This window comes from Tursiops truncatus, chromosome 5 (genome assembly GCF_011762595.2).
Source record: "Tursiops truncatus isolate mTurTru1 chromosome 5, mTurTru1.mat.Y, whole genome shotgun sequence".
Lineage (NCBI taxonomy): Eukaryota > Metazoa > Chordata > Mammalia > Artiodactyla > Delphinidae > Tursiops > Tursiops truncatus.
The window spans coordinates 1,462,228-1,487,734 of NC_047038.1; the positions used below are offsets into that span (position 1 = coordinate 1,462,228).

Genomic DNA, 25,507 nt, shown 5'->3' on the forward strand with positions numbered 1-25,507 from the left:
AAACCCCTAAAGCCACCGTGCCCACCCCCTCTGGTGGGAGACCGGGGGACCTAGGCCATTCCCGCGGCTCCCTCCAGCGGTGCTCGCACGCGCCGGAGCACCCAGGGTTCCCTCCCGCTCAGCAGCTCCGGGAAGTGACGCCAACCGCCAGGACAGGCAGAGAGGAGGTCGTGGGGCGGCCACGTTTCTGCGTCCCCACGACGGGGCACCCCTGCGGACAAGGGTGAGGCTGGTCTTCGTGTCCCAGGAGGAGCTCAGCAGACACCTGTTCAGTGTCCAGCTGGCCCGGGTGCTGATGCAACGGCCGGGGGTGGGAAGGGGAGATGGGGGGAACCAGGCCTGGAAACAAGCCATCAGGGGGAGAGCTGCAGCCCCACAGGGCGGGTGACCCGGGCATCGCGCCCGCTCAGCCCACGTCCATGCAAGGCAGCCCCACAGTGGAGCCTGGCAGGCACGTGGCTGGGCCCGGGGGGGCCCCGGCATAACGCGGGGGACGGTGAGGGGTCGGCCCAGGTCCAGCTCGCGTGGGCCGGGGGAGCACGCCCGGCATGGAGGGAGGGCCCGCCCCCGCCCCCGCCCCACCCCCACTCTTTAGGTGTCTTTCACTTTCTTGGTAATGTCCTTTGATGCACAGATTTTAAATTTTGATAAAGTCCAATGTATTATTTTTAAAAATTTGTTGCTCATGCTTTTGGTGTCAAATCTAAGATTCCACCACCAAATCTCAGAAGACAAAGATTCACCTCCTCATAGACACACGACTATATATAAAATAGATAACTCCTAAGGACCTACTGTAGAGCACAGGGAACTCTCCTCAATGCTCCGCAATGACCCATATGGGAAAAGAACCTAGAAAAGAGTGGATGTATGTGTGTGTGTAACCGATTCCCTTTGCTGTGCACCTGAAACTAACACAGCATTGTAAACCAGCCACACTCCAATAAAAATTAACTTAAACATAAGAAAAAGAAGAAAAGAGAAAGATTCACCCGTGTGTTGGTCAGAGTTCTCCAGAGAAACGTGACCAGCACACATGCGCGCGTGCACGTGCTCACGCACACACGCACGCGGTTGCACGAGATGAATGTACTTAATGCCGTTGTGCACGTTCAGAAAGGGTTAAAATGGCCAGTTGTACGTCATGCCTATTTTACCACAATAACACGTAACATTTATTGCTTTGCTGTTACAAAACTTATACCTACCGTGTTCAGAAATTTAGTAGAGACGCCCTGGTGATGATGTTTGTGCTTGATACACTGGGAGTTCTTCCCTGACGTTTGGGATTCATCCTTAATGTTGTTTAAATAGCTAGAGTACAATTTTTAACCAATCCCTTAATTCCAGGTCTATACCACCCCCCCCGTCAAATTTTTATGATTAAAACTTCAGTGAAAAACTTTACAAATTCATATTTGCGCCCTGTCAGATCAGCACAACAAAATTCTGCGAAAATTCACTGTGCTACCACCTGCGGGGCACTAAGGACACGTGAGTGAGCGCAGGTGAGCACCCCTGCCCCGTGACACTTACAGGCCCATGGGGGAGGCACAAGTCACCCAAATATCCCGAACAGGCACATCTAGAGAGAGGTGGGATTACAGGGGTGGAGGTGATGGCTGAGGGGTAAGGGGTATCTTTTCAGTGACGACGATGCCCTGAAATTAGTGGTGACGGTTGCACGACTCTGCAAATTGACTAAAAACCACTGAATCGTACACTTCAAATGGGTGAGTGATAAGGTATGTGAATTTCATCTCAATAACATGGCTTAAAAGTAATCTCCTGGGAGGAAACATGGGAACACCCTGTGCAGGAAGTGGTGAGCACCAAGGAAGGGAGAGGGCGGCAGGTGAGGCGGGGAGAGAAGGTTGGAGGGGACCCTGCGATGTGGAGGGCCGGGCAGGGGGCACTGTCCACACTCGCCTTTGCTCCCACGGGCTGGAGCCACAGGAAGGCCCGAGCCCTCGGCTGCCAAGAAGCAGGTGGGCCAGGGGACTGGACGGGAACCTTCGCTGGCCCGGGAGAAGAGATCCACCCCAGAGGGTCCCTGCACCAAACCCCCAACCGCACCCCAGCATCCAGAATGCTCCACGGCAACTGCTTGCCTTGTGTACGTGTGCGCCTCCCTCACGGTCATCCCCATACCTCTGGGGACAAGCACAGGGCCGGCATGCAGTAGGTGCTTAATACATGCTCACAGGTGGATCCAGGAAGGAGTCAGTCCTGGGCCCCAAGCTGGGCAGCAGTGGCCTCTGTGGACAGCGAGGAATTGAGAGAGGGAGCCGGGTGGCTGCACTGTGGGTCCCACAGGAACCCTGTGAGTGTCCCTAAGGGGGCGGCTGGCTCCAGGACCAGCTGCTTACAAGCCAGTTCTCCCCGCCCCTTCTGGTTAAGCCTGGCGCTCCTCAGATCCTCAGACCCACAGCCTGGCTGTGAGGTGGGAGACCTGCTTCTGATGGGGGGCTGGGGGCTCTAGGGGGCCTGAGGGCTTCTCAGTGGCTGCCGTGAAGCCCCCAGACTCTGGGCTCCTGTCCCGCCTCCACTTCAACTTCAGACCCAGCCTCTCCTCGCTGCGACTCAGAGCCTCCCCTCATGACCTCAGAGGTCCCGCGGCTCCGCTTCCAGGCCTCCCTCCAGCCTAAGCTGGAGAGGACCCCACGCGAGGCCTCCAGGAGGTGCCCGACAGGAAAAAGGCCCTGCCCAGGGCACTCCCGAGGCAAGGACCCAGACAAGTTCAGGTGTCAGAAGGTGGCCTGAGGTCAGCAGAGAGGGCCCAGTGACCCCCTCAGGGAGAAGTGGCCTTGGAAGGCCAGCTCGGTGAGCATGGCGAGGCTGGACAGCGCCACCCTGCACACCCTAGCCTTGGGCCGCCGGCACCGGGGAGCCGCAAGGAGCTGAACACACACCACGGACTCGAGCACAGAAACCCAGAAACATGTGTTTCTGTTCAACGTCCTTGCTTTTATCTTAAGACAGGCGTGCTGTCTAAGAGTCTCTGGCCCTCCCCCGAGATTTAGAACAGGTTCCCTCTAAGACAGTGGAAACTGACGGGAGGTTCTGGAAAGGTTCTGGTTCCTCCCAAGACCACTGCAGAGACCTCCCAGAGGGAAGGCAGCTCTGGAGCACAGTGAGGCCAGGAAGGGCGAGGTGGGGGCCAGGCCGGTCCCCAAGCCCAAGGCAAGACTCAAGTGTGGGGAGCTGACCCTGCACACCGGAGGCGGCCACTCAGGCTTCCCCGAGTGCTGGGCACTGGCAGCCCCACCCCGCCTGCCCGCCTCCCCAGGCCCTCCTCGCCAAGTCCGCTCTGCGCTTCGCGGCACGTCAGGCTCCCCGCCACGACACCTCCACAGTCCCGGGCAGTGGAAGCCGCTTCTGGCCCGGCCCAGGGTCGTCTGCCCGGCCTGCTCCCCACCCCTCCCGCACGCGGCACACGACTTGTCCAGCTCCCTGCGGTGCAGGGACGCCTCTCTGTCCCAGAGGCTGGCCCATCCTGCAGCGCTGCCACCGCCCCATGGACCGGCCGTAGGAGGTGCTCACCCGCAGTGAGTTCTCCCCAGGGCCTGTGCCTCTGTGTCCCCTGCACGCTCCCCAGGCCAGTCCACTGACATCCACACCTACGACCGGCTCCCTGCCTAGCTGCACCCCAGCTGCCCCCCGGGCGCCCGTGCCCACCCGCCCCACGCTCCCTCACCTGGCGGGAGGGAAGGTGGTCTGTGTCTGGGAGTCCGGGTGCCGCTGAGCAGCGTGGACCAAGCCCAGGACAGCTGGGCTCTGACCTTGGCTCTGAGAGGCTCCGCAGGGCTCAGCACACGACCGAGTACTTCCCGTCAAGCGTGCTTGACGACCGACCCCACGTGCTGCCAGACGCCTTTGAGGCCACAGACCCCAGAGGCCTAACCCAGCGCTCCCCTGCTCTCAGCAGCCGTGCTCCCCCCCATCGCAAGGCCAGCTGCCGCCCACCTGCCCCTCACCCAACAGGCTCCACCTCCCTGCCAGCCCATGAATCCTCCAAACACGCCCACCACATCCTCCGGCGGGGATCGGGGCACCTCGCCTCTCGTCCCTTCAAAGCAGCTCCCACAGCCCCTGATGGGGCCCCTGTGCCTGAGCGTGGGGGCCTTTTCCCAGGGCTGGGAGTGCACGTGGCTGTCATGCTCACCCGTCCTGCACCATCTAGGCTGGCTGAGCGGGAGGCACTCGGAACACCTGGTTCCTTGTCTGCTGGGACAAGGACAGGACCACTTGGCAGCTGCTCTGGGGCTGAGCAGCCCCCTTCGGGGTACGAGTACCACCTACCACCACCCTGAGGGGCCTGGCACCACGGACCTGACGATCCTGCCAGGTTTCTGAGAAACGACGGTCCCAGGCAGGGGGACACTCACCACACGATGGCCAACCTGGGGATGGTGAACATGAGGGCTGGCTCGTAGTCGTCAATCATGTCCTGGGTCAGGTACCCGAAGTCCAGGGCCCTGGCAGGGGAGGGAGACAGTGAGCAGGGGCGACCCACGGCCAGACGGGGGAGGGCAAGGCAGCCGCGCAACCCTCACCCACGTCGGTGCTTGGCGGCCAGCTGCTGGACGAGTTCCGCTCTGCAAGGTCCGGCGCAGGGGGCTGACGCTTGGCCTGCCCCATCTTCCCACTTCCCGACCCCACCGCTGACGGAGGAAGCAGGGGTGAGTGAGAGGTGCTCGCCGAGGGGAGCTAGTGAGGACAGCTATGCTGTCAGGCACCCAAAGCGAAAGGATAAACGAGGAGTAGAAACACTGCTCTGAACCATTTCACACTGCCAAGAAACCCGAATTGCTCTCCTGGATTTCTTCTCTCTTGCAGGTATACGAAACGCTTTCTCTACGTGCGTGAGCAAGCGCTGCTGGCATCGTCGTGCTCTAAATAAAGGGTATTTGTGCCATCTTATTCTTGAGTGACTTGAAATATCTCTCAGCGTATAACAGTGAATAATTCGTCTTTAAAATTAACAAACTGACAATGTGATATTAGACAGCTTCAAAACTTACCTACTACTAAAGCACAAGTCACATATAAGGAACATTCTGGATTAAATCTTAGTCCCAAAGTCTATTCAGAAAATCTGACTTCCAACCTGACCCCACACGCCCCATACAAGCCATGATGAGAATAGTGATGATTCACCTCCAAAACCCAGCTCAGCACAGGTTCCATCCTGGCCTGTAGGGAAGAAGAGTGGACGAAAGGAAAGCAGGAGGGGGGGAGTGCGGGCCACCGGGTGACTCCCGGAACCAAGATGAGGAGAGGAAGAGGTGAGGACATGGGGAGGTGGGGAGCTGAGGAGAAGAGGAATGGAGGTGAAGAGGTATACAGGTGATGAGGTGAGGAGGAAGGAGGAGAAAGGAGGGGAGAAGGTGAGGAAGTGATGAGGTGAGGGAGGTGAGGGAGGTGAGAAGAGGAAGGTGAGAGAGGTGAGGGAGGTGAGGAGGCGAGGGAGGTGAGGGAGGTAAGGAGGCGAGGGAGGTGAGGGAGGTGAGGGAGGTGAGGAGGTGAAGCAGAGGAAGGAGAAAGGAGGGGAGAAGGTGAGGAAGTGATGAGGTGAGGGAGGGGAGGGAGGGGAGGGAGGTGAGGAGGTGAGGGAGGTGACGAGTTGAGGAGGTGAGGGAGGTGAGGGAGGTGAAGGAGGTGAGGGAGGAGAGGAGGTGAGGGAGGTGAGGAGGTGTGGGAGGTGAGGGAGGTGAGGAGGAGAGGGAGGTGAGGAGGTGAGGGAGGTGAGGGAGGTGAGAAGGTGAGGAGGTGAGGGAGGTGAGGAGGTGAGGGAGCTGAGGAGGTGAGGTGAGGAGGTGAGGAGGTGAGGGAGGTGAGACAGGTGAGGAGGTGAGGGAGGTGAGGAGGTGAGGGAGGTGAGGGAGGTGAGGAGGTGAGGATGTGAGGGAGGTGAGGAGGTGAGGAGGTGAGGGAGGTGACGGAGATGAGGTGAGGGAGGGGAGCGAGGTGAAGGAGGTGAGGGAGGTGAGGAGTTGAGGAGGTGAGAGAGGTGAGGAGGTGAGGGAGGTGAGGGAGGTGAGGGAGGTGAGGGAGGTGAGGGAGGTGAGGAGGTGAGGGAGGTGAGGAGGTGAGGAGGTGAGGGAGGTGAGGAGGTGAGGGAGGTGAGGAGGTGAGGGAGGTGAGGAGGTGAAGGAGATGACGGAGGTGAGGAGGTGAGGAGGTGATGGAGGTGAGCGAGGTGAGAAGGTGAGGGAGGTGAGGAGTTGAGGAGGTGAGGGAGGTGAGGGAGGTGAGGAGGTGAGGGAGGTGAGGAGGTGAGGAGGTGAGGGAGGTGAGGGAGGTGAGGGAGGTGAGGAGGTGAGAGAGGTGAGGAGGTGAGGGAGGTGAGGAGGTGAGGGAGGTGAGAGAGATGAGGTGAGGGAGGGGAGCGAGGTGAAGGAGGTGAGGGAGATGAGGAGGTGAGCCAGGTGAGAAGGTGAGGGAGGTGAGGAAGTGATGGAGGTGAGGAGATGAGGAGGTGAGGGAGGTGAAGAGTTGACGAGTTGAGGAGGTGAAGAAGGTGAGGGAGGTGAGGTGAGGAGGTGAGGGAGGTGAGGAGGTGAGGGAGGTGAGGGAGGTGAGGGAGGTGGGGAGGTGAGGGAGGTGAGGGAGGTGAGGAAGGTGAGGAGGTGAGGAGGTGAGGAGGTTAGGGAGGTGAGGAGGTGAGGGAGGTGAGGAGGTGAGGGAGGTGAGGGAGGTGAGGAGGTGAGGAGGTGATGGAGATGAGGAGGTGAGGAGGTGAGGGAGGTGAGGAAGCGAGGAGGTGAGGGAGGTTAGGGAGGCGAGAAGGTGAGGGAGGTGAGGGACGCGAGGAGGTGAGGGAGGCGAGGAGGTGAGGGAGGTGAAGGAGGCGAGGAGGTGAGGGAGGCGAGGAGGTGAGGAGTTGAGGGATGTGAGGAGGTGAGGAGGTGAGGGAGGTGAGGAGGTGAAGGAGGTGAGGATTTGAGGAGGTGAGGGAGGTGAGGGAGGTGAGGGAGGTGAGGAGGTGAGGAGGTGAGGGAGGTGAGGGAGGTGAGGAGGTGAGAGAGGTGAGGGAGGTGAGGAGGTGAGGAAGTGAGGAGGTGAGGAAGTGAGGAGGTGAGGGAGGTGAGGAGGTGACGAAGTGAGGGAGGTGAGGAGTTGAGGAGGTGATGGAGGTGAGGGAGGTGAGGGAGGTGAGGAGGTGAGGGAGGTGAGGAGTTGAGGAGGTGAGGGAGGTGAGGAGGTGTTGGAGGTGAGGAGGTGAGGGAGGTGAGGAGGTGAGGAGGTGAGGGAGGTGAGGAGGTGAGGGAGGTGAAGAGGTGAGGGAGGTGAAGAGGTGAGGGAGGTGAGGGAGGTGAAGGAGGTGAGGAGGTGAGGGAGGTGAGGGAGGTGAGGGAGGTGAGGAGGTGAGGAGGTGAGGCAGGTGAGGGAGGTGAGGAGGTGAGGAGGTGAGAGAGGTGAGGGAGGTGAGGAGGTGAGGAAGTGAGGAGGTGAGGGAGGTGAGGAGGTGATGAAGTGAGGGAGGTGAGGAGTTGAGGAGGTGATGGAGGTGAGGGAGGTGAGGAGGTGAGGGAGGTGATGGAGGTGAGGAGGTGAGGGAGGTGAGGAGGTGAGGAGTTGAGGGAGGTGAGGGAGGTGAGGAGGTGAGGGAGGTGAGGGAGGTGAGGAGGTGAGCAGGTGAGGAAGGTGAGGAAGTGAGGAGGTGATGGAGGTGAGGGAGGTGAGGAGGTGAGGGAGGTGAGGAGGTGAGGAGGTGAGGGAGGTGAGGAGGTGAGGGAGGTGAGGAGGTGAGGGAGGTGTAGGACGTGAGGGAGGTGAGGAGGTGAGGATGTGACGGAGGTGAGGGAGGTGAGAGTGGTGTGAGAGGTGAGGAGGTGAGGGAGGTGAGTAGATGAGGGAGGTGAGGAGGTGAGAGAGGTGAGGTAGGTGAAGAGGTGAGGATGTGACGGAGGTGTGGGAGGTGTGGGAGGTGAGGGAGGTGAGGAGGTGAGGGAGGTGAGGGAGGTGAGGAGGTGATGGAGGTAAGGGAGGTGAGGAGGTGAGGGAGGTGAGGTAGGTGAGGGAGGTGAGGAGGTGAGGAGGTCAGGAAGGTGAGGAGGTGAGGGGGTGAGGGAGGTGATGGAGGTGAAGAAGTGATGGAGGTGAGGGAGGTGAGGAGGTGAGGAGGAGAGGGAGGTGAGGAGGTGAGGGAGGTGAGAGAGTTGAAGAGGTGATGGAGGTGAGGAAGGTGAGGAGGTATTGGAGGTGAGGAGGTGAGGGACGTGAGGGAGGTGAGGAGGTGAGGATGTGATGGAGGTGAGAGAGGTGAGGGAGGTGTGGGAGGTGAGGAGATGAGGGAGGTGAGAAGGTGAGGGAGGTGAGGAGGTGAGGGAGGTGAGGTAGGTGAGGAGGTGAGGGTGGTGAGGGAGGTGAGGACGTGAGGAGGTGAGGGAGGTGAGGAAGTGAGGAGGTGAGGGAGGTGAGGAGGTGAGGAGGTGAGGGAGGTGAGGAGGTGAGGGAGGTGAGGTAGGTGAGGAGGTGAGGATGTGACGGAGGTGTGCGAGGTGAGGCAGGTTTGGAGGTGAGGAGGTGAGGGAGGTGAGGGATGTGAGGGAAGTGAGGAGGTGAGGTAGGTGAGGGAGCTGAGGAGGTGAGGGAGGTCAGGAGGTGAGCATGGAGCCCTTCTCAACCACGTCAGCTCTTCCTGCAGGGTCTGGGCCCAGAGAAAGGGGACACTGGGGCTGAGGAACAGTCGTGTGAGTGGAGGCCCCGTGGCATATGCACATGGTGCCCCTGTCCCGGTGCAGCCCTCACCCAGGCCCGGGGCAGCAGGAGTCCCGCCATTCCCGGGTGGCCTCACCTCTCCACCGTCTCACAGAACAGCACGATGACCTCCTGCTGCACGTAGTACTCCCGCGGGGACTTCACGGGCACCATGGCCGACACGTAGCTGCAAACAGAGAGAAGGGAGTGAGGGCCATCTGGTACCTCCCGGAACCAAGGTTGTCTTAACTGACAACCAAATGAGGTCCCTCCAACTGGAGCCCAGCTGCATCTCAGCAGCTTCATAAACACACACCCCCAGCATCACCGTTTATATTTTGAGCCAAAGCTCCTCCCAGGGTCAGGCCTCAAGTAGCACCTCCTTGGATCCCACAGCCCTGCCCACCCCGGAACCGCCACTGCCCACTGCCCCGACGGTCCCCAGCCTCGAGGTAGTGAATGACCCTGTGCAGGGCGGGCGGACAACCCCTGGGCCCCCACGCAGGGCAGGGCCAGGGGGTCCACCCACTCCCCAGGTGAGAACATTTTTCTGCCACTATTTTTTCTTGTTATGAAAGCTCAGTTGGAAAGATGTGGAGCAGACAGAGCCGGCCGAAGCTATTAAGCTCATTTGTGGCGCCCACTCCCTAGAGAACCGGCTGGAATGCCTGACTTCCTTCTGGGGCCCACACGGCACAGGACAGACAGTTTTCATTAACCGGGCCACCGTGGACGGGCTCTGCGGTCCCGCTTCTCATCTACCTCCAGCGTCTCCGTGTCTGTGGACACCGCGCAGGCCCCTCCCCGCAGTCCCGGGTCCTCCACAGCCTGTCCCGTGAGGGCCCCAGGGACCACGCCATGTCCTTTGCCGCGGGCGGGCGGGAACGCCCCAGGGAGCTAGTGGGGGTGCGAAGGGCAGACCCGCTGAGCTGGAGAGGCGCCCCCCTCACCCCACGGAGCTGGGGGCCCCAGCAGGCCCCCGAGCGACCTCCACTTCCTCCTGGCTCCTGCCGCGTCCCACGTCTGGGCACAGAGATGTGCTGGGGGCGGGGCGTTGTGCTGACCGTGACCTTCACCCGCAGGACCACCAGCGGCAGAGGTGCTGGGCGGGACCCGGTGTCCCTTGCGTCCCTGGGTCGCCTCTGCCCGCCTCCGCCCCTCCCCGTACGCCGTGCCCCCGACCCCCGCGACGGCCCGGAACCAGCCCGCGCCTCCCTCCGCGGAGTTTTCCTGCTGCAGACGCAGAGCCAGCGGAGCTGCCCACCCCCAGCCCCCCCCACGGGGCAAAGGGTTAGGGTTCCTCGGTCACCTCAGCTCGAACTCGGCGAACAGCACGTCGAAGTGCCTCAGCGCCTCCCGCATCTTCTCCGTGTAGGTGTTGAGGTCCCGCAGCGCCTGGTCGCGGAGGGCGCCGCGCACGTCCTCCAGGCTGCGGGTCAGCTCCTTGGCCAGCGGCCGCATGGCCATGCTCTCCAGCTCGCGGTTCATGATGATGGAGCCAGCGGCCAGGCACTGCGGGCGGCAGAGGGCGTCAGGGAGGCCCCACCCGCGTGTCCTCGGCGCCCGGAGCGTGCGGGCTTCCGGAACCCACGACAGCGGGCGCGGAGCAAGGCCCCCCCTCCCCCACAGCGCCCGAGAAGACTGTACAGCCAGAAGTGGGACCGGAGGGCAGAGCAACGGCGGGGCTGGGGCGCCTCATCCCGGAGATGCCTCCCGGGCCTCCCTTCCGGGAGCCCCTCCCTCATATTCCTGCCCCCCTCCCCCCTCCGCTCTGGGGCGCCTGCTCCCTCCTGGTTTCTCTTAGGTGCAGTGCCATCACGGCGGTGAGAACAAGTGCCCTCGGGTTTGGGGGCTCCATGCAGGGGCCTCCGGGCCATGTGACTCCTGTCCCCTCCCCACCCGGTCCACAGACGCCAGGTTCCGGCCCTACTCCAGGTCCACCGCACCGGGACTGACTGCGGCTCCCCAGGAAATCCAGGTGTTCTAGGAAGCAGACGCCTCGTGTCCATAAAGGCTCCCTGCATCACCTCATGGCTTGCACAGCTGCCCCTGACCCTGGGACCCGCTTTGCAGAGCTGAGCACTGAGGCTGGGGGGAGAGACGGCCTACCCAGGGCCCCAGCAGGGACGCCCAACCAGGTGCGGCTCAGAGGAGCCGGGTGGAGTGGGCTGAAAGGGGGGAGCCGGTGGGCACGAGGGCCCGGCAGCGTGGGGGAGGGGGGCATTCCAGGAGTCCTGCAGAGCTGAGGCGGGGAGGACGGGGCAGCGCACACCCCTAGGGTCCCGAGAGCAAGGCCAAGGGGTCGTCTGGGTGTCCCATGGGTCACCACTGGCTGGGGTGAGGCTGGTCCTGCCTCCCCGGGCGGACACCTCCCTCCCGTGCCTCAGGCTCCTCCTCGGGAGGTGAAGACCAAGATCGGAGGGGCTCTGTGAGTGGCAGCTGGAGTGTGGGCCAGGGCATAGTCGCCCCGCCCCGCAAGAAGAAACAGTCCTGCGGGTGCAGGACGGGCAGTGCTGTTCCGAATACCAGCATTATTGTAATAAGAACCGCTTTTAGGCCCTACGTGTCTGGGGGCCTGAGAACCTCATAGAAATCACATGTGAGGCCTCGTGTCTATATTTGCTTGTGTATAGTCTCCAGGGAGCATGTTCTCGCCTCCCCGCCACCCTACAGGCTCAGCACCATCTGTAACCCTTGGAGGAGGAGACGCCGGGCCCTGCAGCACCGTGACCCCGGACCCCGGCAGCCACCCACTACCTCGGCGCCAAACCAGAGCTGGCCGGCCAGGTTGTCGTGCCGGATCTCCTCAGGGAACTTGACACAGAAATCCCGTGGGGCGCGGTCCTGGGGGATGCACACATCCATGATCTGGTTAATGATGTTTAACACGTTGTCCTGAAACAGAAACAGGACGTGCGCTAAGACGCAGCTCCAGCTGGCGGCTGACAGGACTGCTTGGAAAGTCGGAGAAGCAAGCCCAGTGCAGGTTAGGGTGACGAGGTGATGTGGTAGCACACGTGGGCCTGCTCTGCAACTGCTACAAGGAGCTCAAACTTTCCAGAAGTATCCAGAGTGAAGAACACACCCTTCCCCACGTCCAGGTGTCTAGAGCACCCGCCACGAGGGCTGAGGGCGCGTCCCACGTCAGTCACCAAGTTCATGGTGCATCGCCCTTTGTGACGGCTGTACCTTTCCCTGCGGAGCCGCGCACCTGGGCTCCCTGCAGCCTCAGCCACGATGACCGCCCCGAGCATCTCTCTGAACTCCTGTACACAAATTTCTTAGGAGAGAGCTGGAGGAATGGAATTGCTAGGTGGACAGACACACAAAAAGTGGATTTTCACCGCCCACTTGCTGTGCTGCTTTGATTAACATATAAGCCTGTGTCACCCTGGGCATGATCGCGACACAGGCAAGACCTGCTGTCGGGACAGACATCACTAGGAGACCACGTGTAAGACTGGTCTTCTCAAACCTGTTTTTACTGCATCTTAAATTACATCCCATTCTTTTCTCAAAATTGTCCTGTTCTTTAAACGTCTACCATCCATTCAGTAGAATTGTAAGAATGTTGAAAGTTTAGTTTGTTTCTTTAATTTGTTAAAGGTAAGATTAATACCCATTCATCCCAGAGAAACTGGAAACATGGGAAAGTGGAGGGGCAGGGACTGTCCTTGGGACAGTGACTGCAGGTGGCACGCTTCCTTCCGGTTCTTGTCCCCGTGGGCTGCTTCCCATCAGCAGCATGGTTGGGATCATCTGTGGACGTAATTTTGTACTCTGCTGCTGTCATTTACTGTTGGGACGTGTTATTATCACTTTCCACAAATCCAGCTTGTGACGGGGAGCCACGTAAGATTCCAGCACACGGACCATCCTTTGAACTCCCTGCTTCCTCTTCTGCTGGACATTTACGTCGTTTCTAATTTACCGTAAGGCAATCACCACGGCGGACCTGACACTGAATTCTGGGTTAGTCCCTCAGAATCCACTCATCCCTAGAAGCACCATTACAAAGTCAGAGTGTGAAGTGCATTTATAGGCCCTAATTACATTCCACCAAGCTGCTTTCCAAAAAAAGACAGCACACCCTCACCCTCAGCAGTTTCGTATCTCAACAGTCCTCCTCTCCACCCTCTGAGGCTTGAGTTTCATTTTTCTTAGGCAGTAGATGTGAGCGGGAAGCATGACTTTCTAATGCAAACAACTGATGCACTAAACTCTGAAGGAAATTCTGCACCATAAGGAAATCGCACAAAACATAAAAATAAATCCAACCAACATCAAGTGGTCCTACTGTCAGCTCTGTTTAAAAGGTTTTCTGGGTGGGCAGGTCTCTTTCTCACGATTCAACGAAGTAATGAACAAACAGTGGCAAAAATAACAGCAAGGGCTCAGAAAACGTCAGCTGGTATTGAGAGCCAGGAATCTTAGCCCAGCAAGGCGGCAGGGCTTACCCAAAGTTGTGTGGCCTTTTAGTGGCAGTGATCCCACCCTGCCCAGCCCCAGGATGGCAGCTGCCTGAGGGTGAGGGCTTTTTCCCTGCACTGATGGGTCCCCAGTGATAGAGCAGTGCTGAACACACAGTGTCCCTCAACGACGTTTACTGGGGCATCTGATTCCACCCAAGGTGGAGCAACATGCATGAAATTTACCTCTTCAAACAACAATAATGGAAGCAAATGAGACAGCGGTTGTCCAGACACTGGAAGTCAGGCAATAAGTGATCCCAGAGAGAAGAGAAACAAATGAGGTGGGAGCTATGACTGCCCAGCTCACTGCCTGGAGGGAATTTTCAGGTCATGGCACAGACAGAAGGTACCCACGTGGGACCCAGCAAACTCCCTAGTTGAAGAGACAGAGCTGAGAGCCCGGGGAGACCAAGGCAGCCAGAATCCAGAGGACAGTGTAGCAGACATGAGTGAGCTGCCCAGGGAGACAGCCTCTGGGGAGGCCCCTGAGTATTCATTCAGCTGGGCACAGGGCCGAAGAGTAGAGAAGTTCACGGTTCACAGGGCGTTGGGTAGATACCGAAAGTGTCTTGCCTCAGTAGCGGACTATTCTTAGCCCCAGACTAAACACAGCTCTGATCCTGCCTAACACCTTAAAGAAACAGGATGCAAAAGGATCAAACCATTTCTAAGTAACCAAACTGTATCACAGAACAAAGCTCAAAAAAGTTTATGGAAAAAAATATTCAGCTCTCAGCAAGGTAAAATTCCCAAGGTTGGGCATCCAATTAAAAAATTACCAGGCTTGGGCTTCCCTGGTGGCACGTGGTTAAGAATCCGCCTGCCAATGCAGGGGACACGGGTTTGAGCCCTGGTCCGGGAAGATCCCACATGCCTCGGAGCAACTAAGCCCATGCACCACAACTACTGAGCCTGCGCTCTAGAGCCCGCGAGCCACAACTACTGAGCCTGTGCACTGCAACTACTGAAGCCCGTGCTCCTAGAGCCCGTGCTCCGCAACAAAGAGAAGCCACCACGACGAGAAGCACGTGCACCGCAACAAAGAGTAGCCCCTGCTCGCTGCAACTAGAGAAAGCCCGCGCGCAGCAACAAAGACCCAACGCAGCCAAAAATAAATAAATAATTGTTTTAAAATTATTTAAAAAATTACCAGGCTTGCAAAGAATTAGGAAAATATGACACACGATGAAAAGAAAAAGCAACCCATCGAAACCAACCCAGACCTGACAGAGGCGATAGAACGGGATGAAGGTAGCTGTCATAACTGACTTGTGTGTGTTCAGAAAGTTACGTAGAATCAATGGAGAAACAAAAAGGTCTCAAACTGATCCAGAGACAAAACTTACAGTATCTGAGGTGAAAACAAAAATACACCGGATGCGATTAACCTCAGATTAGACAGGTCAGAAAAAAAGAACAATAAACTTGGAGACATAGCAATTGAAACTTCCCAAATTTATCAGAGAGAAAATACCAATAATAATAATAGAAGAGACCATCAGTGAGTTCTAGGACAACCTCAATATGTCAAAATATGTATAATTCAAGACCCAAGAGGAGGAGAACTGAAACAAAAAAATATGTGAAGGAACAGTGACTAATTTTTTCCCCAAATTTAATGACAACTATAAACTCACAGATCCAACAAGTTCAATGAACCCTAAGCACAGGAAACACAAAGAAAGCGATACAAAGTCACAGCATAATCAAATTGATGAAAACTAATAAAAAGAGAAAATCTCACAAGTAGCAAGAGAAAAAATTGTACATACAAGGAACAAAGGTAAGATGACATTAGCGTTCTCACTGGAAACAATGCAAGTGAGAAGAGTGGAAGACCATCTTTCAAGTATTGAGGGGAAAATGATAACTTAGGATTCTAAACCCAGCAAAAATAGCTTTCCAAATTGATGGCAAGATAAGAATTCATGACCAGCAGACTCGCACTACAAAAAATGCTAAAGAAAGTCTTTCATGCAACAGGGAAAAGACACCAGATGGAAATTGAGATCTACACGAAGGAACAGAGAGACCAGAAAGGGCGACCGCACGGGAAAAATGCAAGAGCCTTTATTATTGTTTAATTTTCTTTGCAAAACATTTGACTGTTTAAACAAAAACACTGACAATATAGTGTGAGTCTAAACACATGTAAGACGAACACGTATGACATAAAGACATAAGACTACTTTCAAAGAGTTCGAGACCACCTCACACATACAGTAGGAATCTTACAGGGGCTGATCCCATCTGTCCCTCCTGGATCAGCTGCTGTTACTGCTGCTGTTGCTGTGGGTGATGGGGTGGACAGTAATAAAAATAGTAAAATCTAAATGTAATTTACCATATCAACAAACTAAGAGGAAAGGAAAACACACGATAACCTCAACAGACACAGAGCATTTGAAAAAAATCCAACATCCATCCATTCCTGATAAAACTCTCAGCAAGCTATGAATAGATGGCAACTTCCTCAGCTTGAAAAAGAGCATCTATGAAAACCCTACGATAGGGCTTCCCCGGTGGCGCAGTGGTTGAGAGTCCGCCTGCCGATGCAGGGGACATGGGTTCGTGCCCCGGTCCGGGAAGATCCCACATGCCGCGGAGCGGCTAGGCCCGTGAGCCATGGCTGCTGAGCCTGAGCGTCTGGAGCCTGTGCTCCGCAACGGGAGAGGCCACAACAGTGAGAGGCCCGCGTACCGAAAAAAAAAAAAAAAAAAAAAAAAAAAACCTACGATAGCTAACATCACACTGAATGGTGAAAAACTCAATGCTTTTCCCAAAATTGATCTATAGATTAAATGTGACCCCAATCAAAAACTCAGGCTTTTTTGTAGACATCTACAAGCTGTTTTTAAGTTTTATATGGAAATGCAAAGAACCTAGAACAGCCACAACAACTTTGAAATAGAAGAACAAAGTTGGAGATCTGACGCCCTCTGATTTTACAACTTACTTTAAATCTACCATAATTATGACAGTGTGATACTGGCCTTAAGACAGATCAGCGGAACAGACTAGAGGACCCAGAAATAGACCCACACAGATATGGACAGATGATTTTCAACAAAGGTGCAAGAACAATTTAGTACAAAAAGGACAGTCTTTTCAGTGAGAAAGGATGGTCTTTCAACAAATGATGCTGGAACAATTGAAAATTCATTTACAAAAAAAAATATGAATGTTGGTTGAAAGCTCACACCATATACTCAAGTTAGGTCAACATGGATGGGAGACCTAAATATAAAACTTCACAACTACTGAAGCCCGTGTGCCTAGAGCCCGCGCTCCGCGACAAGAGAAGCCACCGCAGTGAGAAGCCCGCGCACCACGAGGAAGAGTAGCCACTGCTCGCCGCAACGAGAGAAAGCCCACGCGCAGCAACAGACCCAACGCAGCCAAATAAATAAATAAATATAAAACCTTTCTTTCTTTCTGAAAGAAAATGAGAAAATTTGATGACCTTGGGTTAGACCAAGATTTCTTAGATATGACACCAAAAGGATGATCTATATAAGGAAAAAATAGGTAAATTGGGCTGCATCAAAATGTGAAACTTAGGCTCTTTGCAAAACTGCTAGGAGAATGACAAGCTACTCCACAGACTGGGAGAAAATGTTCGCAAGTCATCGTCTGATAAGGGATTTAGTGTCCTCTTGTGGTCGTCCCTCTGTGCCTGTCTGTGTCCTAACTGCCTCTTCTTGTAAGGACATCACTCAGATTGGATCAGGGCCCACCCCAGTGACCTCATTCTACCTTAATCAGCTCTTTAAGGGCTCCACCTCCAAATGCAGTCACACCTGAGGCGCTATGAGTTAGGGCTTCAACACATGAATTGGGGGCGGGGCGGGGGACGCACTTCAGTGCATAACAACAATGTGGAATTCATTCCATCCTACTGCGCCATCAGCATGATTTCTTAAATCCTCTATGGTTTTCTGAAGCAAGAAGGAAAACGAAAACCCGTGCAAACGTCATCAGAAACCACCTGCATACTCATGTGTGCCGTAGCCCACAATTTTCCTGAAGGAAGTTCAGTTTACGCAAAGGCGCATTACTTAGATTCCTTCTAACTGGGATGAGAGTCAGCCCAGCGAGGCTGAACCGCAGTGCACCTGCCTCACCCTCCACAGTGCCACACGGGAGAAGCTGCGGTTCACTGGGCCTCTGCTGCGTGCCTGGTCAGGCTGGAGACTTCGCTAGAAGACTCCATTTCGGGTCAGAAGGTTCAAAACACCACACCCAACCAGCCTGTCCGGCTGACCCCAGACAGAAGGTATGACCTGAGCGGCACCGAGACCAACGTGAGGACCCGCAGGGGCCCCCGGGAAGCAGAGCCGGGCCAGGCTGGCGTTGCCAGGCGTGCTCTGCACAGATGCCCCCTGCTCAGCTGAGGGTCCACCTGGTCTGCTGGGACCTGGGAGGCCTGAGGTGCCCCCGACAGGGGGCTGAGCCACTACCCAGGGCCGAGAAATTCATGACCTCTGGGTACTTGGCAGGGGCGTCCACATCCTCTAGAACTGACTCACAGGTGCTGGGAACTTCAGGGGATGGGGGACCAGCTAAATCTGGAGTTGGGTGACCTCCCCAGGGCAACCGTGCTCTAAAATCAAGGCCAGCAAGTGACCCGGCAGAGTGGGCGGCAGCCAGCCGCGTCCGTCAGACCTGCATGTTATCTCGGTTCTCGTGCTGGGATCACACACATCACCCCATGCTCTCGGCCTTTGTCGAAGCCCCTCCCTGACCGCAACGGCCTGCCAAATGCCCACCTCCCCTGCGCCTGCCTGTGACATCATCCTATGTCACATAGGATGTCACCTCCTATGACATCATCCACCCTCTGCCCAGGGGCACCTCTGCAAGTGAGCGCTGTTGAATGAAGGAATGAAGGAATGAATGAACAAATGAACTGGCAGCATCATGAAGGTCAATGAAAATTAGAAATGGCAAAATGCCTGTTTCGGGGAGTTCCCTGGTGGTCTAGTGGTTAGGATTCCGGGCTTTCACTGCCATGACCCTGATTCAATCCCTGGTTGGGGAACTGAGATCCCACAAGCCGATCGGCACAGCCAAAAAAAAAAAAAAAAAAAAGTACCTGTTTCAAGAGAGATATTAGAAATAAAAGTGACTTTCCAACCTAAATAGCTGAGCTTTGTAGAAATTCACTGTAGTGCGAGCCCCTGACAAGACAAGGAGCCCCAGTAACTGGCCAGTGAAACAAATGTGACAGTGACAAGCCTTTATAAAGTCATGGTACACACAGGGAGGCTCACTTTGGCGCCTCTTCTAAGTCCGTTTTCCTGGGGCGGGCAGCTGAGTACAGAGCCAGCACCCAGGATGCCTCAGCCATAACTTTCAGCCACGCGTTTGTGGGGAGAGGAGTCCTCCCGGCGGGCCTGGCTGCCGCCCTCTGCGAGGCCTGCGTGCGGGGCTGGCATCCGGGAGCTGGGGTGTCGGGATGGGGGGCTCCCTGGGCCTCCCCTGCTGTGTCTGTGCTGACACCCTTCCCCCGTCCCCGGGGCTGGAGTTCGGTGTGTGCCCGGCAGAGGGGCCTGCGGAGCCTGCGGGCCCGCAACGAGAGCCCCGGTTCTGCGTCTCTGACGAGCTTCCCTGGGGACAGCGTGTCGCTGGGGGTGGAACGCGGCCCGCGTGACTCCACGGGACGGGGTTCTGGAAGCTAGCGCCTGTTTCCTCTGGACCTCGCCCCCAGGCCCTCTCCCTTCGGTGGTTCTGCTGCACAGCCCTTCACTGCGATGGATCAGAGCCTTGAGTATATGTGAGCCCTGCGTGTCCTCCTGCTGGAAGCCCAGCGTGGCTTTGGGGACCCCGACACGGGTCTTCAGAGAGCAGTGAGAAGTGAAAGATGCTTGTGTCACTATGTGAGCGTGAACTACTTTGGCTGATTTTTATGCTTCGTTTCTCGACCTTTTTAGAGCTGCCTCACACGCATCCACTCCCAGGGCCGTCCCCCCCTCTGATTTTCCCTAACGAGGCTCTGCAAGGCACAAGCCGAGTTTCACCCCACGCGGTCACTCTGTGTAACATGCAGTTACAATAGCCAGTGAGGGGCATAAGCGGCCTTGGGAGTAAACACAGCCCCCTGCAGGGAGCCCCACCCTGTGGTGGGGGGAGGGGGCAGAGAGACGCCTCCTCGCTGTCAGCGGTGGGCAAGCTGAGGGCACAGGAAGGACATCCTCCGGTGGGGAAGCAGGGCATCGACAAACCAGCCAGTCGGGAGACGCTCCTGTCCCCTTGGTCCCTGGACCCTCCTGAGAGATGGGAATGGGATGGGGTGTACTCTTCCCGCGCCCTCAAGGATTCTGTAAGAACCCTTGATGCTTGAAACACACGATGGGACATTTGCTTCCCCAGACCCACCCCTGTGATCTAGGACGCACAGCCCTCACCTCCCTGGTGGAGACTCAGACTGGTAGGCTGAATACACGGAGAAGGTTCTGGAACTTGGTGAACAACCCAGACGGTCACTTGACAAAACTTGCTTCATCCACGTGCTCTTGTGCTGGTGAAGCCTCCCGGGTTCAGGGAACCGAGAGGAATTCCCAGCATGGTGTCCAGGACCAGCTGAACCCTACAGCAGGAGGTCGCCACCCTGCCAGCTCTGCGGCGGCCCCGCGGGCCGTCGTCCCCTTCCCCGTGCCGGCTCCTCGTCCTCCCACGTTCCTCTCCGAGGGTGTCCCGCGAACCCGCCCCTTCCAACCTGCTCTTGTCCCCGGGATGTCCCCCCCCGCCCCACTCCGCTCCGGTTTCCCTCCCTGAGACGGCTCCCCTGGCCCGCGCCCTCCTTCCCCTCCGTCCCGCCGCTCACCTGGCAGGAGCGGAACTGGCTGACGAGCAGCGTGCAGCGCTGGGGGTCCTTCCGCCCGTCCAGACTGTCCAGCTCGGCGGCCACCTGGCTCAGCTCCTCGTCCGCGTGGTAGAACTGCGCCAGCAGCTGCGGGTCCGACCGCTGCGGGGAGAGAGGGGATGAGCGCCGCCCGGGGGGGCGTGGCCTTGTCCCCACCGTGGGCGGGGCCCGCCACCCCGCCGGCTCCCCTGAGGCCCCGGAGGCGGGGAGAAGCACCCCAGACGAGGGCTGGGGAGGGCCGGGGCGCGGGACGGTGGAATCAGCGCTCAGAAAGGAGTTTTAGTCCTAAACTAAACTGAAGTGATGAAGGCGGCCGCTGAAGGAAGGGCGCGGCCCGCTCCCCAGCCTCCTCCCAGCGCTCAGCCCAGTTTCCACGACCCAGGAGGTGCGGGGCTTTGTGGCGGGAAACGCTTCTCTCAGAGGCTCACCTCCCACGAAAGGCACGGGGCGTTCTTCTGATTCTGGGTCTTCAGGCGTAACCCCACCCTTGGAGCGAAGGCCCAGCTCCGTGCGCCTCCGCCCGTCCTGCCGGCCACGTGACCGCCCAGGTCTGTCCCCAGCTCCAGCCCCGCCGGCCACGTGCTGTCCTGTCCACACGCTCACGCCCACCCCAGGCCTCGGCGCTGTGCTCCCTCCAGCCGAGGTGCCAAGGGCTGTCCCCTTGGATCTGAGTCTCCAGGATTAGGACAAGCCCACGGGAAGGGTTGCAAAGCCCTCAAACATGTTTTTATAAAAGGTGCCCTTCAGGATGGGGCAGAGAAAGACAGAAGAGAAGGAAAGACACCCAATCAACCCTCGGTTCCCGCCTTCTTTACCTAAGAATCAGCACATGGCTGTCTTTACACCCTACATTTTTTTATTGAACATAAGGTAACTTATTTTTGTAATTTCTCTCAGCTCTCTGCTCGATGGAGCCCGTATTCCGCCCCCTTCCCCTACGTGGCCCGTCCCAGGGTGGTTCTTTCCTCCGCTCAGGGGACTTGGTCATTCATCAGTGCCTGACTCTGGGTCACTCAGGACGCTCGCCCAAACCCCTGGGGTGGTGAGTAAGCCCCTCCGGTAGGCTGAGCCGACCTCAGGCAGGGGGGAGGGGGGCTTCAGTGATTGGCCCAGGAGGCGGACATGTGACCCAGGCAGGGCCAATGGGAGACCTCCCTGGGACTTTTCCACAGTAGAGTGGCGGGGATTCACCGATCCTTGCACACACCCAGCAAAGGCACCTGCGCACCCACTGCCAAGGATGCAGGGCTGGGGGCATGGCCAGGAATGGGGCAGGTCCAGACCCTGGCCCCCGCCATGGGCTCAGCTGACTCACGCCCAGGAGGGCCACCAGTGACCCCTCTGTGATGAGACAGGAACCAGGTTGGGGTCAGGGGCTGGCAGTACATTTTTGCCCCTTTCCTGTTGTGCTGACCGGAAGGAAAGACGGAAGGAGAGGGTCTGGGAGGTAGGGAGCCGGCTGACTCTCTGAATGGTGCCCTCACCCACTGTCCCTGCCACCCTGAGTCAAGCTCCCCCCACCCCGACCCACATCCCTCCATTAAGGCCCATTTGGACCCACTTCCCACCCTGGAGCCTCCTCTTAGTTTCAGAAGCTGGGAGGAGGGAGAGACACCCTTGCCCTCTGACCCCCCAACCAGGGTTCAATCTCGTGTCTTCAGGGCCTGGCAGACACCTACATGGGGGAGAAGACAAAAGGGAGCAGTGGGGCTCGTGGAGAACTGGAAAGGGCCTGCCTGCCCGGGGAGAGGCCAGGGAAGAAGACAACAGCACCCAGTCCTGGAGGACCCCAGCCAACCCCCACAAGCCTTGCGTGGGCTAAACGTCTCCATGACCACGAACAGCCTCCCGCTCTCCCTGCGAAGGGCACGGGGTGGGCGTGGTGGAATCTGCCACCTTGGAATCGATGCACAGAGACAAACCCTTTGGGCTCACCTTGCTTTGTTTTCAGTAAATCAAAGACCTTAACAGCACACCTACGAATGTGTCGACCATTAGCAAAAAGAGAGCTGAGCACCCACACACACACAGCAGAAGCTAGAGAATAAAAAAAATTTTTTTAACCTAACAATTATCTTTATTTTGTTGAGACACAAAAGATCTGTGTGATTTTTAAATTTTTTTTGATTTTTTTTTTTTGATTTTTAAATTTTAAGTGATATTCTGAGACAGCTTTCCAGCCCCCTCAGGACTGGCATTTCCAAAGAAGAATCCAAAGTTCCCTGTGTCTCCCGGGGATGCCAAGGAGCAGCAGGAGAATCTTAACCGAGTGCTGCCGCCATCCTCACCCGGACACCCCAGACGCTAGGGAGACAGAACCTCCGGGCAGAAGTCCAGGAAATGAATGAACACAACTTACAAAACTCAATCTGTGCTGATTAACAGAATCCAAAAGAAAATTTTGGTGCTACATTTCCATTTCTAAGTATGCAGAGAATGAAGCAAACACAGCAGTCTCCAGCCGGCTCATCACTCAGGACTAAATCGGTCCAGCAGGGCAGGGTCACCCTCAGGCCAACTCGAAGGCCTGCCGACTGGAGGAAGGTAAAGATTCGGAATAGGAACTCTCTCTCTTTGGTTTGAATCAGGAAGCCTCGTTCAACAACATTTAAAATCAAATTATAAATTAGACTTTTATTTATTTATTTTATATTTATTTATTTATTTGGCAGCACCAGGTCTTAGCTGCGGCATGCAGGATCTTCGTGGCGATGTGCGGGCTCTTAGTTGCGGCATGTGGGATCTAGTTCCCTGACCAGGGATCAAACCCGGGCCCCCTGCACTGGGAGCGCAGAGTCTTAACCACTGGACCACTAGGGAAGCCCCTAAATTAGACTTTTAAATGTCCCTAAGTAAAATGTCCACAGCAAAGAAAATCAATTGATATAAATACGAAGAAGTACTCACCCAATTTTGAAATAAAAACTATAAGAGAATAAAATAGAGCCCAGTAGGAATGTCTTTTTTGGCAAACGACGTCAATATTTTCTCACAATAAATTCATAGCAATGACAGATTCCAGTGTTACAAGACAAAAATAAAATTAATGAAGGTAGCATTTAGCTTAGGAGGTTAGAAGAGTAGTGAACAAGCAGCCCCAAAGAAGCCTCAAACACCCCAAAACACAGCAGTACTGAATCAGTCCAAAGTGCAAAAGCTGACTAATTCGGAACTAATTTTGTTAAGCTGATGAAATTATCCATTCATTCACACACCTGTTCTGCGATGCAGGATGGGGATGCGGGATGCAGATGTGAATGCAGATGTGGGATACAGGATGCAGGTGGGTGTGAGCTCAGGCCCCGCCCTCAGGAGCCCGTCTGAGCCAGGCGTGTGACGATGCTGGAGGGACCCAGCCTTTGTGAGGCTGGCCAGCTGGGCTGCGGCAGAATGTGGCATGAACCACGAGTGTCCCTAGCCCAGTGCGGAGCACTGCTTGTGCCTCAGCGGGTGCCACCCAGACCCCTCTGTGAGGTGGCCCAGTGTTGACCCAGATGAAGAAGACTAATGGCCAAGGTCACATCAGTGGACACGGCAGGGCTGGCAGCCAGCCCAGGTCTCACTCTAAGGATACTCAGGAGCCCATGTGGGAGAGAGGAGGAGGTGAGAGTGACCAGGGCAGGATCCCTCTCACGCCTCTTGCTTCCCAAATAGGAAGTAAACACTGCAGCGGAACAACCTTAGAAGGATGCCTTGTCACTGCAGGGCAGCAGCGCAGTCACAGCCAAGCTCCAGGAAGGGAACAAGAAGAGAAGGCAGATGGTGGGACAGGTGGGCGGGACAGATGGCAGGACAGGCAGCACGGCCAGGTCAGAAAGGACCAGCCCCCTCACACCCGCCTCGCAAGCTCAGCAATGGAGTGCAGCCCCGGTTGCGCAGAGTCCCGGCCCCCTGCCCCGCCAGCAGCCCCCCAGCAGCTGTCCCAGGACACGACCTGGGCTCCGAACGCTGGTTCCCGAGACGTACTACCCCACGGGACCCCCACCACCCTGACACTCAGCAGAAGACAGCCCTGCGGATCTCGCTGGACCCCCAGGTGGGCCTTTCAGCTGGACAGAGCGCAGGGAGCTCAGGCGTGAGGGCTGGGTGCCTAAGAGCCCAGCCCAGGCCCTGGGCCTCGCTTGGACCAGTTTTCCAGTAAAGCCTCGGACTCCCCACTCCACACCCAAATCCAAGAGCATCGCAGAGAAACCAGCGAAAAGCCTCAGGTCACACACACTCCGAACCTGGCTGCTCCCCGCGCTGTGCGTCCGACCACCCGCTGATCCTCAGGCCCTGGGCGCGGGAGAAGCTGACCAGGCCACGCTGGACTGCCAAGGAAACCCACTGACCACTGGTCACCAGGGCTGGGACCCTCACTTCCTCCAAACACTCACCCAGACCCTCCTGCGACTCTCCACCACGCTTCTGTCCCCTCTGAGTTCTGCAGGGCCCGGCTGGCCATGACCCATATCCCCAAGGTCGGCCTTATCCACAGGAGTGCATCGGCACACCAGTGCTGACCTGGCGGCACCGCCAGCCACCATCAGCGGATCTGGCGCCCCAGATAGGCACACACTCCTGTAGTCACATGGTGGCAGCCCTGCCAGCTGGCCCGTGGATGGCGGGTGGCTGGTGACTCCTGCCCCACTCCCACTCAACTGCCCCCTCCCCCCTCCAGGCTTCTCCACCAGGGCTCCCAGTGGGTGCCCCTCCGGCCCCTGCTGTCTCTCAGGACTCGGGTACCTGCCCTCCCTGTGGCCTTCAGGCCTAGGTACGGGACCGACCAGAGGCACATCACCACGCCCGTGGTTCGCTCAGTCTGCCCAGCACCCATCAGGGAGCCCCTGGGGCAGCCAGCTGCTTCCTACCGAGACTAGAGGGGGGCCATCCCTGGCGGTTGTAGGAATGGGTGGGCAGGGTTTGGGTGCAGTTTAATCACAAAGATAACCACCCAGCGCTGAATGTGTGTCATCTAACTCCCCTAATCCAACAATTTACAGAAGGAAAAACTCAGGCTCAGAGAGCGAGATCCACAAATCCACCCAGTATCCCATACCCAGTAAGCAGTCTCACCTGTCACTTGGCCCCCCGACAGAGGAAGGCCTTTTCCCGTGACTCAGTTTCCCTACTGGCTCCTGCTGGGTGATGGGGACAAGAGAGCACAGAGCCATCATCCCGGCTGGTACCATGTGGCCCAGAGGGTGAGCCAGCAGGTCCCACCAGGTCTCAGGCTCTGTGGCTCAGGGTCCAGGCTCGCGGGCCCACAGGGGGTCAGCTTGCACAGACACCACGTGTCGAGTCTGTATGCCCAGGGAGCATCCCTCCCCCGGGGAGGCTGGCCCTGTCCTGGGCTGCAGACCAGATCACTGCCGAACCCCGGGACCCACCCACCCTGGGCAGGTGCCAGCAGACAGTCAGCTGGCCCCACACGGGCCTACAGCCTGACCTGGCACCACAGGTGGCCTGTCCTTAGCTGTGCGGA

The 25,507-nt window shown here is 57.2% G+C and overlaps 1 protein-coding gene across 4 annotated transcripts in view; it reads right to left on the reverse strand.

Moving 5' to 3' along the window:
- ZFYVE28 (zinc finger FYVE-type containing 28) overlaps positions 1-25,507 on the reverse strand; it is a 113,373-nt gene that overhangs the window by 42,424 nt on the left and 45,442 nt on the right. For 3 of the 4 annotated variants that reach the window (XR_012331815.1, XM_033856533.2, XM_073804757.1), the window contains exons 2-6: positions 20,005-20,145; positions 11,464-11,601; positions 10,016-10,218; positions 8,804-8,893; positions 4,389-4,478 (exon numbers count right to left, since the gene is read on the reverse strand). Coding sequence is in view for 2 of the 4 variants with exons in the window: in XM_033856533.2 (XP_033712424.2) it covers positions 4,389-4,478; positions 8,804-8,893; positions 10,016-10,218; positions 11,464-11,601; positions 20,005-20,145 (662 nt within the window). In the remaining 2 variants the exon portion in view is untranslated. Of the gene's footprint in view, positions 1-4,165; positions 4,225-4,388; positions 4,479-8,803; positions 8,894-10,015; positions 10,219-11,463; positions 11,602-20,004; positions 20,146-25,507 lie in introns of all 4 variants that reach the window. The other variant, XR_012331816.1, reaches the window with a different exon arrangement.